Here is a 13,019-nt window from a genome sequence, read left to right as displayed (position 1 = left end):
GCATGGAGTGCTTGACCTCCATGCTTCCAGATTTCAGGTGGAATTTCATCAACCCCAGCTGCCTTGCCAGTTTTCACCTGCTGTATGGCCTTAAGTCTCTCCCATAGTAGGGGCTATATTCAATTCATTTTTCACCGGTTGTTGTGTAATGTGCTGAATTGCTGAGCCTTGGACTACGTGGTTGGCACTGAAGAGAGTCTGAAAACGTTCAGACCATTGGTTCAGGATGGAGGTTTTATCTTTGAGAAGCATTTGGCCACCCGTGCTGAGCAGGGAGCTTTGAACCCAGTGTGTGGGTCCATACACTGCTTTCAGGGCCTCTGTGGTCACCCAGATCTGCACATAGTTGTGTCTTTTCTGCCAGGTTGAGCCACCATTTGTTCTGGATGTCTTGAAGTTTCTGTTGGAGCTTACTGCATGCAAGACAAAAAGCGGCTTTTCTTATATGGCAAGATGGCTGAGCAAGGTGTGCTTGGTGAGCAGTTCTTCTTCAGCAATTCCTGGATCTCTTGATTGTTTTCATCAAACCAGTCTTTTTTTTTTTCTTGAAGGAGAATCCTAAGGATTCTTCAGAGGACTGCAGGATGCTATTTTAATATGTTGCCAAAGCACTTCAGGAGAGGGATCTATGGGATTATCTTTAAGTCTAGATTGAAGGTTTACCTGGAAGCTGTCTCTCACTGTAGCTTTTTGAAGACTGTTGACTTGGAGCCTCCTCCATGGAATGCCGCCTCTCTTAGGTTTGGGCTTAAAGCAGAGGTTAAGTCAGCAACACACAAGTCTGTTTGATATTCTGCACTAGGCATCTCTCGGGTAGTGACAGACATAGTGAATATTTTCTGTTGCGCTAAGACATAGTCGATGAGGTGCCAGTGCTTGGATTGAGGATGCATCCAGGTTGTCTTCAGCCTGTCTTTCTGCTGAAAGGTAGTGTTGGTGATGGTGAACTGCTGTTCTGTACAAAACTCTAGCAGGAGGCACCCATTGTCATTGGAGTTTCGAACACCATGCTTGCCCAGTACTCCTTTCCAGACTTCAGAGTTCTTGCCTACTCTGGTGTTGAAGTCACCAAGGATTATTTTCTTATCATCTGCAGTAACCTTTGGGTGAGGCAGCGCATGTCAGTGTAGAATTTGTCTTTTTCCACCGGATCAGCTTGGAGAGTTGGGGCATATATATGCTAAAAAGAACAACATGTTGCTTGTTGTGTAGTGGAAGGCATAAGGACATAATGCGATCGGCATGACCTCTTGGCAGATTTTCAAGTTTGGAGGCAATGGAGTTTTTAATCATGAAGCCAGCTTCTGAATGGTAGCTTTCAGTTTTGGGTTTGCCTGACCAGTAGAGTGTGTAGTCAGCACCATGTTCTTTAAGGCTGCCTTTCTCATGAAGGTGAACTTCACTGAGAGCAGCAATGTCAATGGTGAGTTGTGACAGTTTGTGGGCAATTAGAGCAGAACAGGACATCCACTATCCACAGTATCAAGCATGGTTCTGATGTTCCAACATGCGAGTGTCAATTTGAACACCTTTGGCAGCAGGTGTATATCTTTGTCTCTTTGTCTTTCTTTGTCCGCCTCAGAAGGTGCCCGTTGGCTGGAGTTAAGCCAACTGGGTGGCGAGATGAGCTTTGGTTAGGCCACCTTTTCTAGGTCTCCATGTGGAGCAAGCAGTGCTCTCCATAAAAAAGGCTGCTTGGTCATTCAGGATGCTGCTGAACCACAGTGTCATCTCCGGGGTCAGTCTTGAGTGACCAATGTCCTGAACTGCATGCACGGTTGGATCTGAGGCTTCCAGTGCATCATATCACCTGCTATTACGACCCTCACCTGTTGCTATGGGGCTTTGCAATGTGGGTGAACCCTTCAAACCTGTGCAATGGATTTTTTAAGTGAGACACAGTGTGTGCAGAACTGGCCCCACCCTTTACTTCCGAGATTCATCTGCCAGGGCCTAGCGAGCTTGGACGGTGCCAGCGAATACCTCAGGATGTAGATTTAGTTAGGGCGTCCTTCTCTTACCTTTATAGGGCTAAGTGAGCTCCATCTGCCCGGGTTTTATAGTTAGAGTTATCTATCTCCTAGGATGGTTGCTGGGGGGCTAGCTAGCAAGCCCATCCTGCCCAAGGACACACTTTGACCCTTCAGCTGAGGCTTGTCTGGCGTGGGAGACCCTACTGGAGGCACATACCACCTCTAGCATGGCACGCAACCTCATGAGGGCACGCAAGCTTTTCCCCCATGACAAGCGGGTGTCCATGGAGAAATAATCAAACCTCAGTATCTGGAAAAAACTGTGGAGAAGATCATACTGGGTGCTTTTCAAAGGCATTTAAAGGGCAATGCAGTCATCAGGCACACTCAACATGGATTCAAAAGGGAAAGTCCTGTCTAACTGATTTCATACCCTTCTACAATAAGGTCGCCTGCATAGTGGATGAAGGGAAGATGGTAGATTTAGTTTTTCTGGATTTTGTGATACTGTCCTTCACAGCATTCTTCTCAGAAAGTACTCCAACTATGAAATGAGCAGATACACAGTGAAAAACTGGTTAAAGGGCAAGGCTCAAAGGGTTGTAGTGAATGGGGCTACATCTGGCTGACGATGAAATCACCAGCGGTGTTCCTCACGGCTTAATTCTAGTACTCCTTCTGTTCAACATATTTATCAATCTAGATACAGGAGCTGAATGCAGGGTTAGCAAATTTTGATGATGATAGAAAACTGGGAAGTGCTATTGACTCTTGTACGACAAGAGGCTTTGCAGAACAATCTAAATAGTTTGGAGCATTGTACAATCATCAGTGGCATGATATTTAGCTAGCCCAAATACTGGATTCTGCATCTGAGACAGAGCATTGCTGGACACAAGTATAAACTGGGAGAAAGGTGACTGGAATGCAGCTCTCCAGAAAGGTTCTGGAGGTGCTGGCCAGTAGCAGGCTCAGCAGGAGTCAGCAGTGTGTGCCTGGGCAGCCAAGAGGGAAAACCCCATCCCGGAATGCATTAAACATAGTGTGAGCAGCCAGTCTAAAGAGGTGATTAGCTGTAATTAGCATTAGTGCTGCCTCACCTTGAGCACTGTGTGCAGTTCTGGGACTCACAATTCAAGAAGGTTGCTCAGGTACTCGAATACAACCAGAGGAAGACAACAAAGTTGGTGAAAGGGCTGCAAGGAATGTCTTATGTGGAGCCGCAAAGAACTGTACATTTGTCTGGAGAAATGGAGGCTGATGGTTGACCTCATTGCTCTCTACAGTTTCCTCAGGAGGGGAAGCAGAGTGAAAGGTTTTGGTGTCTTCTCCCTGATATCCAGTGATAAAACTTGTGGGAATGCTTCCAAACTGCATCAGGAGAGATTCAGACTTGACATAAGGAAACATTTCTTTCTAAGAGGGTGGTCAAACACTGGAACAGGCTACCTAGAGGGCTGGATGATGCCCTATGCCTGTCAGTATTTAAGAGGCATTTGGATAATGCCCTTTAACATGCTTTAACTCTTGGTCACTCCTGAACTGATCAGGCAATTGGACTTGATGATTGTTTTAGATTTTAGGTCCCTTTTAATTGCAATAATTATTTTTCTTTTTCTTTCTTTTTCTTTTATCTTAGTTAGAGCAGCCAGGACCAGCCTATTGCTGTGTGGGTGTAACCAAAACTGTATATTCTATACTCTCTATGTAATTTCTAACAAACTGTTAACAATGGATCATTTGCAGCACCTGCCCAGGGTACACCTGACTCCTCAGCTACAAGCTGGGTGTTAGCGAACCCTGTGAGTTAGGGTCTTCACACCAATGACTCAGGTTTGGTAACCCCCCTGCCAGGAAGGCGTTAGCAGCTTCACACTCAGCCTGAGGGGTCATGTCTGCTAATGGGCCATCAAGGATTCCAAAAATATCCCATGACTCACAAAGTCCATTGTGAAACTCTTGGCCCTGGGGGAGGTACTGGGCATTCTCACCTGAACCTAAACATATATAATCTTTGGGTTTGGGACTTCTGGTACCCCTCGTGGGATCCAGAGGAGGACCAGAACCTTGGCAGGACTGCGACCAGCACTCTTGACCAGACTGCAACCGTCATCTGCACCAAGTTTTCTCCTTTGCTTTTACTTTGGACTCAGGGGGACCACATGGGTCTCAGGACAGGGGGTAACTAACACCATTCTGTTTGTACCCCAGGGTGCTGGGTTATACTTCTGGGTTTTGTGGGTTAGAGCTGACTTGTCTCTGTTTCCCCTCCCCTCCAATAGCCTCCCCTCCCTTCCCCTCCCCTCCTCTCCCCTTCCTCTGCCTCCCCTCCACTCCCCTCACCTCCCCTCCACTCCCCTCACCTCTCCTCTCACCCCCTCACCTCCTATCTTCTCCCCTCTCCTCGATTCCCCTCCCCTCCTCTCCCCTCTTCTCCCTTCACCTCCTCTCCCCTGCTCTCCTCTGCCCTTCTGTCTCCTACCCTCCTGTCCCATCCCCTGCCCTTCCTTGCCCTGCACTGCCCTGCCTTCACAACCCCTCCCCTGCATTCCCTGCCCCTTCCCTACACTCACCTTCCTTTTCCCTGCTCTCTCCTGCCCCCCCCTTTCCTGCCCCCCTCCCCTCCCTCCTGTGCCCTGCCCCGCCCCTCTGCTCCCCTCCCCTGCCCTCCCCTCAACTCCCTTGCCTTGCCCTCCCGTCAAGTACTCTCCCCTCCCCATCCCTCCTCTGTCCTTCTCACCCTTCCTGTCCTCACCCCTCCTCTGCCCTCCCCTCCTTCTCCCGCCCTTTCATCTCCCCTCCCTTGCCCTCCCCTGTCCCCTCCACTCTCTTCCCCTCCCCTCCTCTCATCTCCCCTCCCCTGCCCTCCTTTCCCCTCCCTTCCCCCACCCTCCTCTCCCCTCCCTTTCCCTCCTTTCCCCTCCCTTCCCCCGCCTTCCCCTCCCTTCCCCACCCCTTCTCTGCTCTCCCCATCTCTACCCTCCCATAGCTGTTATTAAAAATCAGACATTTTGGGGTTGCAGCCAGCCATGTATGTCTGTACCTGCTTTTTTAATGCCTGCTTATAGATTCTCTAATAACTGCAGTGCAACTGGTTGTTGTAATTGATGAGAATTATGCATCTCCTAGGAATTCTGCATGCCTTAAAATATCATACTAAAGGTGTACTGGAGCTTACTGGAAAAAGAGGCTGAGAAAGGCTAAGGAAGCATGTCTTGTTGCATTTAATAGCTTAGGTATCTTTGTTTGAAGTCAGTTTTATTTTACTTCCAAATGCTGTTCTGTACATATTTGATATTGTAGACCCTGAAGTAATAATTCTTCTGTTTCTGGTCTTTGTTTCTGCACCCTCACAGTTTTAGCACAAAATGTTCTCAGGCCAAACCGTGCATAATTAGCAGCAGCAGCTCTGTCTTTGGAGTGAGATCTGCTTCTAGATTCAAGCACTCACATTCCTACTTGGAGGAATTGACCTGCTGGCAGATTTGGCTGGGAAACCAGTGTGCAGAAAGCTGGGTGGCAGAGAAACAGGGTGCTTTAATGTCCCCTTTAATTAATCATCAAGAGAGTTATGGCCCCCTGTTTTCAGGTGCCATGTTTATGGTATAGACTTGTTAAGGTTGAGGTTTAGTTGTTGTGGTACTCGTGATGGTATCAAACCTCTGGTTTTGCCACTACAGCTCTTTGTGGAATAGGAAAGGACATGGTCCCTCCATGCTCTTGCAGGGCTCTGTCTCAGAAGCAGTTGCCATATCCTTTGTAGCAGTTATTATTGTAGCCTGCAGTTGAGGGCATTAGTAGCAAGGTGGAGGGCAGCATCATGTCCTGCTGCCTCTGAATATGAGGTGGAGCTCCATGGTGTCATCATCTCTAGGACAAAACTGGTGGCTAATCTTTGTTGCGGAAACAGTCAGTGGGAATTACTGCAGTAAAGGTGGGTGGATCCCTGAAGGATGGCACAGTGTAGTTTCTGACTGAAATGGAGAGGATAGAGAGAGCTTTTATCCCTGCTGCCCTGTTAAATAACCCAAGAGGAATCGCCAAGGCATGCAGGATTCTGCAAGGTTCCATTTCTTTCTTGGGAAATGTTAGCTCGTTTAAGGATTTTGCTTTCACAGTTCAAGGCTGCCTGCTTCACCCATCTGACAACACCTTCCTGGTGGCCACAACATGGACTGAAGTAAGGGAAGGATGCTGGTTTTCAGACCTTCTCTGGCATGAAATGTTTGTTTAGTGTAAGTGTCTGTTTCTGCTTCAGTCTTGCATGCTGATCGGCTTCCATTCCTCCTTAAACCTCATTTAATCCACAGAGATGTGGCTTACTGTATAGGACGGGCTTAGAGCACTTGTTACTTGTCCTAAGGTAAGGATACACTGAGGATCTTCTTACCAAGTCTGTTTCTAAAGCATGTGTAAAGAAGGTCAAAGTCCTTGTATGGGTATCTGAGTGGGTACTGGACAGTCTGCAGTGAGAATAAGAGTAAAGTTTGCTTGCCTGCCTTCTGCGATGTGTTGTCCACACGCATTTCGTGAGCCCCCTTGAGTTCTAGCTCATTGCATGTCTCGATATGGGGGATTCTTGTCTGTCACAGAAATGAGTGAGCTTTTATAGTGACAGAGACACTGATAAAGCAATCCAGCCATATGTGTTCTGGAAGCACAAAGAATATGATCCATGCCATGTTTGAAAGAACCCTGTTACCTGAAAACTGGCAGCAGTTTTAACTGTTACTGTCTATCTTTTCTAGCTCATATTGGGACCTTAACACACAGTCAGAGGCACTGCTGTTTCTGATGCTCTGAAGCATCCTTTCCTGATGCTGTTTTACAAGATGTGATGAGGAAGAGCCAATTTAAACTGTCATTCTCTTTCCTCCTCCCTGCCCTTGGCATTTTTTTTGCTGTCATGTAGTCTGTTGATTTGCTGGTAGCATGGGAACTGGGTCTTAGAGATAGTGTGGTTTTTATATTCTTGCTTTCTGCTTTAGCAAGAAGAGGTAACTGAACTATCCTACAGTGTTTAATGTGAAGCTATCAGAAAGAAATAAGAAAAATAATTGCTGATGAATAGCTCTTTTATGTCACTGGATGTGGCAATGAAATACCTCTTTTTGTCTGAGAGATTGTCTGTGTTTGTAATTGGAAATCTGAACTTTATAATTCCTTTGCAGTGCAATTAATAAAATAATTAACACAATGAATTCAAGTGTAGTTTTTTTATTCCTTGTGCTAAAGGGATATAAATAAATCACTTATATAATTAATTAAAAAATTAAAAAATAAATGTGTCTTCCTCATACAGTAAATGTCTGTATAAATATATAACATATATGAGATGTGTGTATATATTACATATATGTATTTATTATTTATATATATACACACAAATAAAAAAGAGTATCACAACTGTTTGTGAAACCCTAGTAAGCAGGGAAAGCAACTAGTTTAGTTTGTTGTGAATTGCTCAGTTTTGTTGGGGTCTGATTTAGTAGTAAGCAAATGATTTTGAGAATATGAAGGAAATCAGAAGATCCTTACACCAGCAATCACTAGTGATTGTTGAGCCTTTCTTGACAACCTGTGATTTTATTTTGGACATGTGAATTGACCTCTTATAATGTCTGTTTGGTAAGTCAGATGTAGAAGAAATTTTGCTTGAAAGTCAAAATAAATCTAGGGATTAGAAAGTGGGTAAGAAATGTGAAAACAAAAAGGCATAAAATGAAAGTAAATAAGTGGTGATACTGTACTGAATTCAATAATAGTGACTACATTTCCTACATAGTCTTAGACAGTGAAGGGAGATTGAGTATTTCTCTTCACTCTTGACTGTGATGCAGGAAACAAAAGGTTTTTCCTAATGTTCTAGTAAAATCACAAGCACTGTAGTTTCTGGCCTTAACTGGGGAAGCCATTTTATTCTGGTTTAAAGATAAACCAGCAGGAGAAATGGATGCACCCCAAGAGAGATTGTAAGTCAGTGTTACAATTTAATGAAAGATATTACAATAAATATACTGACACGAAGAGAAATTGCTTTCAACTCAGAGAACCCAGCAGTATAACCCAGTGTCCTGGGGCACAAACCCAGAGAGGTTTGTTAGCCCTTGTGCTGAGACCTGCATGGTTCCCCCAGGTCTAAAGCAAAAGGGAGTGAAAAACCTGTTGGTGCAGGTGATGGCTGTAGTCTGGTCGAGAGCAGTGATCTCCTCCCGTCAAGGTCCTGCTGCTCCTCTGGATCCAATGAGTGGTTCCCAAGGTCTTCTTACCCACCACTTATGTACCCTCAGGGAGCACCCAGTCCCTCCCCCTGGGCGGGGACTCACACAATTGGTGACTAACTCTCTGAGTCATGGGGTATCCCTGAACTGTTGATGGCCATTTGCAGCCACATCCCCCCAGGCTGGGTGTGAAGGTTATAATGACTCCCTGGGCAGCTGCTACAAATGGTCCATTGTTCTTGGGAAATGAATAGAGGGGGTAGAATACACAGCTTTGATCACCCACACACAGTGATAACTGGTCCTTCCTGCTGAGCTAGGACACATTTTGGATAATTCTTTTTGAACTTGCATACATCCATGTGGATAATTATAGAGGTAATGTAATTATCCAAATGTTAAGAGTGTAGCTTCTGTGCTGTCTTGATGAAGTTTATTGGGATTATTGCTGAGACTAGTTTAGTTGTGCCCCTAATGCTTTGTAAGTCTGTGTCCTGTTTTGCGAGAGACTAGGGAGATTACTTTGTATTTATTTGTAGGAATTTGTAGCTAATAGAAGTAGCTTGACAAAGGTTTTACAGGGTGCCTGGGGAGCTGACATGGTGACAACTCCAAAAAAACCCTATTGAACTTTGAAAACATGATGGATAATTGTGGAATTCAGATTGGTATTGGCATAATAGTTTCAGTGTTTAATGCATACATCCGGACTAGATGCTGAACTGATGTCTGTGGGACCATTTGTTCCATTACTGTCCAGAAAAAAATAAACTATATAATATTTTACACCATATTTTGGAACTAGACACTGTAGTGAAAAGGATAAGGAGAATGAAAGCATCGTAGCAGATTTTTGTTATTGAACCTCCCTGTATCAGTACAGTAAAGCAGTGTGCACACACTTGGTTGATATGAGGGGTAAATAATAATGTAAGGCCCCTTGAAAATGTCAGTGTTTTAAACAAAAAGTTCTGAAGACTGACATATAAGTAACTTAGATTTCTAAATGTCAGGAAGATTTTATAGAAAATCCATTAAATGAATTCCATGTAAATATTCTATTATTACATCTTTAAAAAAATCACACAATAGTGTAGTCTTGTTGTCAGAAGAGTAGTGTTCATGTTGTCAGTGAGTGTTGTCAGATACATGAGTTAAAAAGAAAAGCAGTAAATTATAGAGATCCACACAGATAAATTTGTGCACAAAGTATGGTGATTTAAGTAGCTATTGATATATAGTGTCCCCAAAACTTGCTGTGACCTGTTTCTCTGAAAAATCAAAAAGACATGATGAAGTGACAGCTGTGTGCAACATAGCTTGACTCTCAGTATTGAAAGCATTTCTACTGAGAGGTGGCAAGGCAGAGCTAGCTGAGGGTTTTGTCTTTGTTTTTGATTTCACATGGTTATTGTATATCCTGGGTGTTACTAAAGCTCGCATAGATCTTTCTCTGGATAAAGAAAACAAAAATTATTCTTGTGTGCTAAATGGCTGAACTTGGAACACATCTGTTGTCAGCATCTTTGAAACTACCAAACCACCACTTACAGCCCAAAACAGAAGTTTAGTGGAATCCAGCTCTCTCTTCTGGTCCTTGTTTTTTTTATTCTTTTCCATGTTTGCTGATTGTGCTGGACAAAGAAGGAACTCTGGAAAACTGAGGGAAGTTCTTTGAATATGTGGACTTCTTTTTTATGCTCTGGGGTGATCATGATGATAATTCACTGTCTTCTCTAAATTTCTGAAAATCTAAGCCTTCAGCTTTCCTTTTGTTTTACATTTTGTTGATATATATATTAGAGATGGGAATCTGAGTTACAAGTTTTATACAAAAAGTTCTATACACTTAGAATTATTTTTAGAAATAGACCTCTGAAATGGTTTTATTTCATGAAGTGTTTTCTCCTTACTTTGTCAATAGCTGGCTAAACTTGAAAAACAGCAACAAAGAAAAGAGAAGACCAGAACTAAGGTGCCCTCTGAGTCAAGTAGAGAAAGAAATGCTCCCCGTAACAAGGATGACCCCAGTGCCAGCAGTGGAGCAGAAGGAGATGTGTCTTCGGAAAGAGAGCCTTAGCTCATCCAAAGCAGGCCTCAGGTTTGGCTTTTGCTCTCCTCTGTAAAGCTGTGGTCTCCTGCTTGGCAGTCTCTAACCCTGCATGTTTTACTGAAGCAGCACATGCAGAGAGTTGCATTACAAGTGCTGAAAGGTGAAATTCTGATAATCTTGCTGGTGAGTAACCTCTCCTATCTGCAGTTGCGCACCAGAATGTAGGAGTAGGTGAAAACCTCTTCTCAGTTATGTGTTTGGCTTTGTGCTATGAGTCTGGCCCTGCCATGATTGTTTCCAGGTTGACTCAGGAAGTTTAAAAGTTTGATCTTATAATATACCAGTGATGTAACTCAGAGTCCTCCTTTGTATTCTTCAGAGTGGAGATATACAGTTGTATTCCTGTCTGTCTTCACCTAGCAGGCATGTTCTGGAACAGCCTCCATCATTTGTAGTGCCCAAATAACACATAGTCCCCGGCAATGGAAGTGGAAGACAGCTCAGAATTGGAGACAGGCCAGAACTGCAACTTCCTGTCATGGTTCCTACCCATCCGCTCCTCAGTTTGTTCTTTCCCAGCATGACTTGGTAACAGGCTATTTCATATACCTTCACCATCTAATAAGGACATGAGGCCAGTCATTGAGAGCCAGACTTGCTGCTTGAGTTTGGCAGCAAGAAGTCTTCTCTCCTTTTAGGGACTTGACCTGCAGGACACACCTGGACATGAGTGAATGGAAATAGACTTAATATAGACCTGAATCCTCTGTCATGGATTATCTACCTATGTAGATGTGTATTTATGATACCGTTCCAGTCAGGTCTTCATGTCTTCAGGACACAGCTTTCATTACCTTCCTTTCCCCTACTTGCCCCCCAAAAACTACATTGCTGATTTTGACTTTTGAAGCTTGTCTCAAGAAAGACACACAGTAGCCCTGAGCTGGCTGTGCAGTGTAACTATTAATATCTTTGCAAAGTTAAGGTTTAACCTTTCTCTCATTTTCCTGTCCCTAGAGTTCAGTCTGGCTGTAATTTATACAATTCAGAATCAAACATTGCTCACAAAGTTACTTTCTTTTTTTTCCTATTTTTTTCCTTTCTTTTTTTAATCCATGAATTTTCCTGGTGGTCAGACATTGGGGGATGATTTTTGTTCTATACAAGTGGTGCTAATATAAATCAATTTGCATAAACCATTGAATACATTTCTGGACCTAGGTCTGTTTTAGATTTACCTGGAAAAGGGATCAAAGAAATTTTAGAGTCCGGGCCTCATGAAGAGCTGCTTCAAGACTGGTGTGAAATGGCTCTGGTTTTGAGTTGCAGTCAGAAGTAGATTGTCGTATGGTACAACAGCTAAGAGCACATGAGTTTTGCTCTCTTTATGTTTGTTGCATCTTCCTCTTTTGATCCTGAACATGAGCAGGCACATTGGGAGGAAGAATGTGCTCTTAGAAAATAAAGTGTGGATGTACTATTTCTCAGCAACTGTTTGCCTTGCCGCTGTGCCACGGGGATACAAGTTTTCCCCCCACTGTTCCTGGATTGTGTGTTAAAATAAGAATATTTAGCGAGCACGAGTTTGTGGGCCTTCTACAGTGCTTTTGTCAGTCCAGTCTTTCCAATAGCATTTGAATTTCTAAGGAACTGAGCATTTCTAAAATGTGATACACAGGTAACCTAGCATTAATTTTCATGCTGTGACAATAAGGGAAGATACTTTTCTCTATGGGATTTGAAGGAATCCTACTGTACTTTACCTATAGTAATGTTCTGTTTGTTTGCCTTCCACAGTTTCTTTACACAAAAGCTACACCGGACTTTTGAAGAAAGACATAATTGCCTCAGCAACACTCTTCAGTGACTTTGGAAAAGGATGGAAAATGGGAAAACAGAACTAAGACATCAGAAACCTATAATTCTGTATTGAGGCAACCAAAGCAGTGCTATCAGAGTTAGTTGTTAATGTGTAGTGTCAGTAGTAAAAAGGACATTTTTGTGTATGTGTTTTCACATGACTGCTGAAAAAATGGTGGCTGTAGGAAGGTTGTAGCAGAACATTTGCTCTCAGTACATAAGCTCCATTTAAAAAATAAATCAGGGTTTTTCCTTAAACTTGCACTTGAATTCTGAAAATTCTCCAAGCAGGCTGGTATATTGATTCTGATTCTATGGTGTCATGTGCTATCTGTATCGATGTCAGCATGTAGATCTATGTTTATTTTGGTAAATTGTTAGCTGCTACATAATACCAAGTTGGGCAGTCCAGTCTTTCTGCATGGATTAAGTTATTACAGGGAAAGATCAGCCACTAGTAGTTTATCATGTGGAACACATATGTCTTGTAAACTTTTTTAAAAACAGAAAAGACTTTATTAAACAAATGATGTTTAGTGGCTGTTTGTGTTTGTGTACTGCATTCCCTGAGATACAGCTGTGTGTAACAACGTGGGGAACACAGAGCTGAAGTTACAGGCCAAGAAACATCTATTGTTGCAACTCATTCACCTCTCCTGTGGAAGTTTGGAAGTCAGGTTGCTGACTTGAAATCTTTACTAGTAGTTTCTAACACATGTAAGTCATTTAGTTACTTTGTGATGGCCATCAAAATGGCACACGTTGCTCCACATACTGCATCATGTCCCGTGGACACTTCTGTCAGATCATCAGAGGCAGAACAGCATTTGGAAGCAGCCAGCTTCCAACAAGAAGAGCTGAGAAGAAGCTGCAGAACTTCTCTCCTGTGCATGTTAAAGCCAAGGAAGCTTC

At 43.4% G+C, this 13,019-nt stretch overlaps 1 protein-coding gene across 2 annotated transcripts in view; it reads left to right on the top strand.

Annotated features, from left to right (window-relative positions):
• Window positions 1-12,648, top strand: part of DTD1 (D-aminoacyl-tRNA deacylase 1) — a 36,542-nt gene extending 23,894 nt beyond the window's left edge. The window contains exons 5-6 of one of the 2 annotated variants that reach the window (XM_071548068.1): window positions 10,119-10,295; window positions 12,045-12,648. In XM_071548068.1, coding sequence (XP_071404169.1) covers window positions 10,119-10,274 — 156 coding nt within the window. In that variant the 3' untranslated portion in view covers window positions 10,275-10,295; window positions 12,045-12,648. The remainder of the gene's footprint in view (window positions 1-10,118; window positions 10,296-12,044) is intronic. The other variant, XM_071548069.1, reaches the window with a different exon arrangement.
• Window positions 12,649-13,019: the final 371 nt, after the last annotated feature.

This window comes from Pithys albifrons, chromosome 2 (genome assembly GCF_047495875.1).
Source record: "Pithys albifrons albifrons isolate INPA30051 chromosome 2, PitAlb_v1, whole genome shotgun sequence".
NCBI classification, from domain to species: Eukaryota; Metazoa; Chordata; class Aves; order Passeriformes; family Thamnophilidae; genus Pithys; species Pithys albifrons.
Note: the sequence above shows the minus strand (reverse complement) of the source record. Positions and strands in the feature narration are given on the sequence as shown.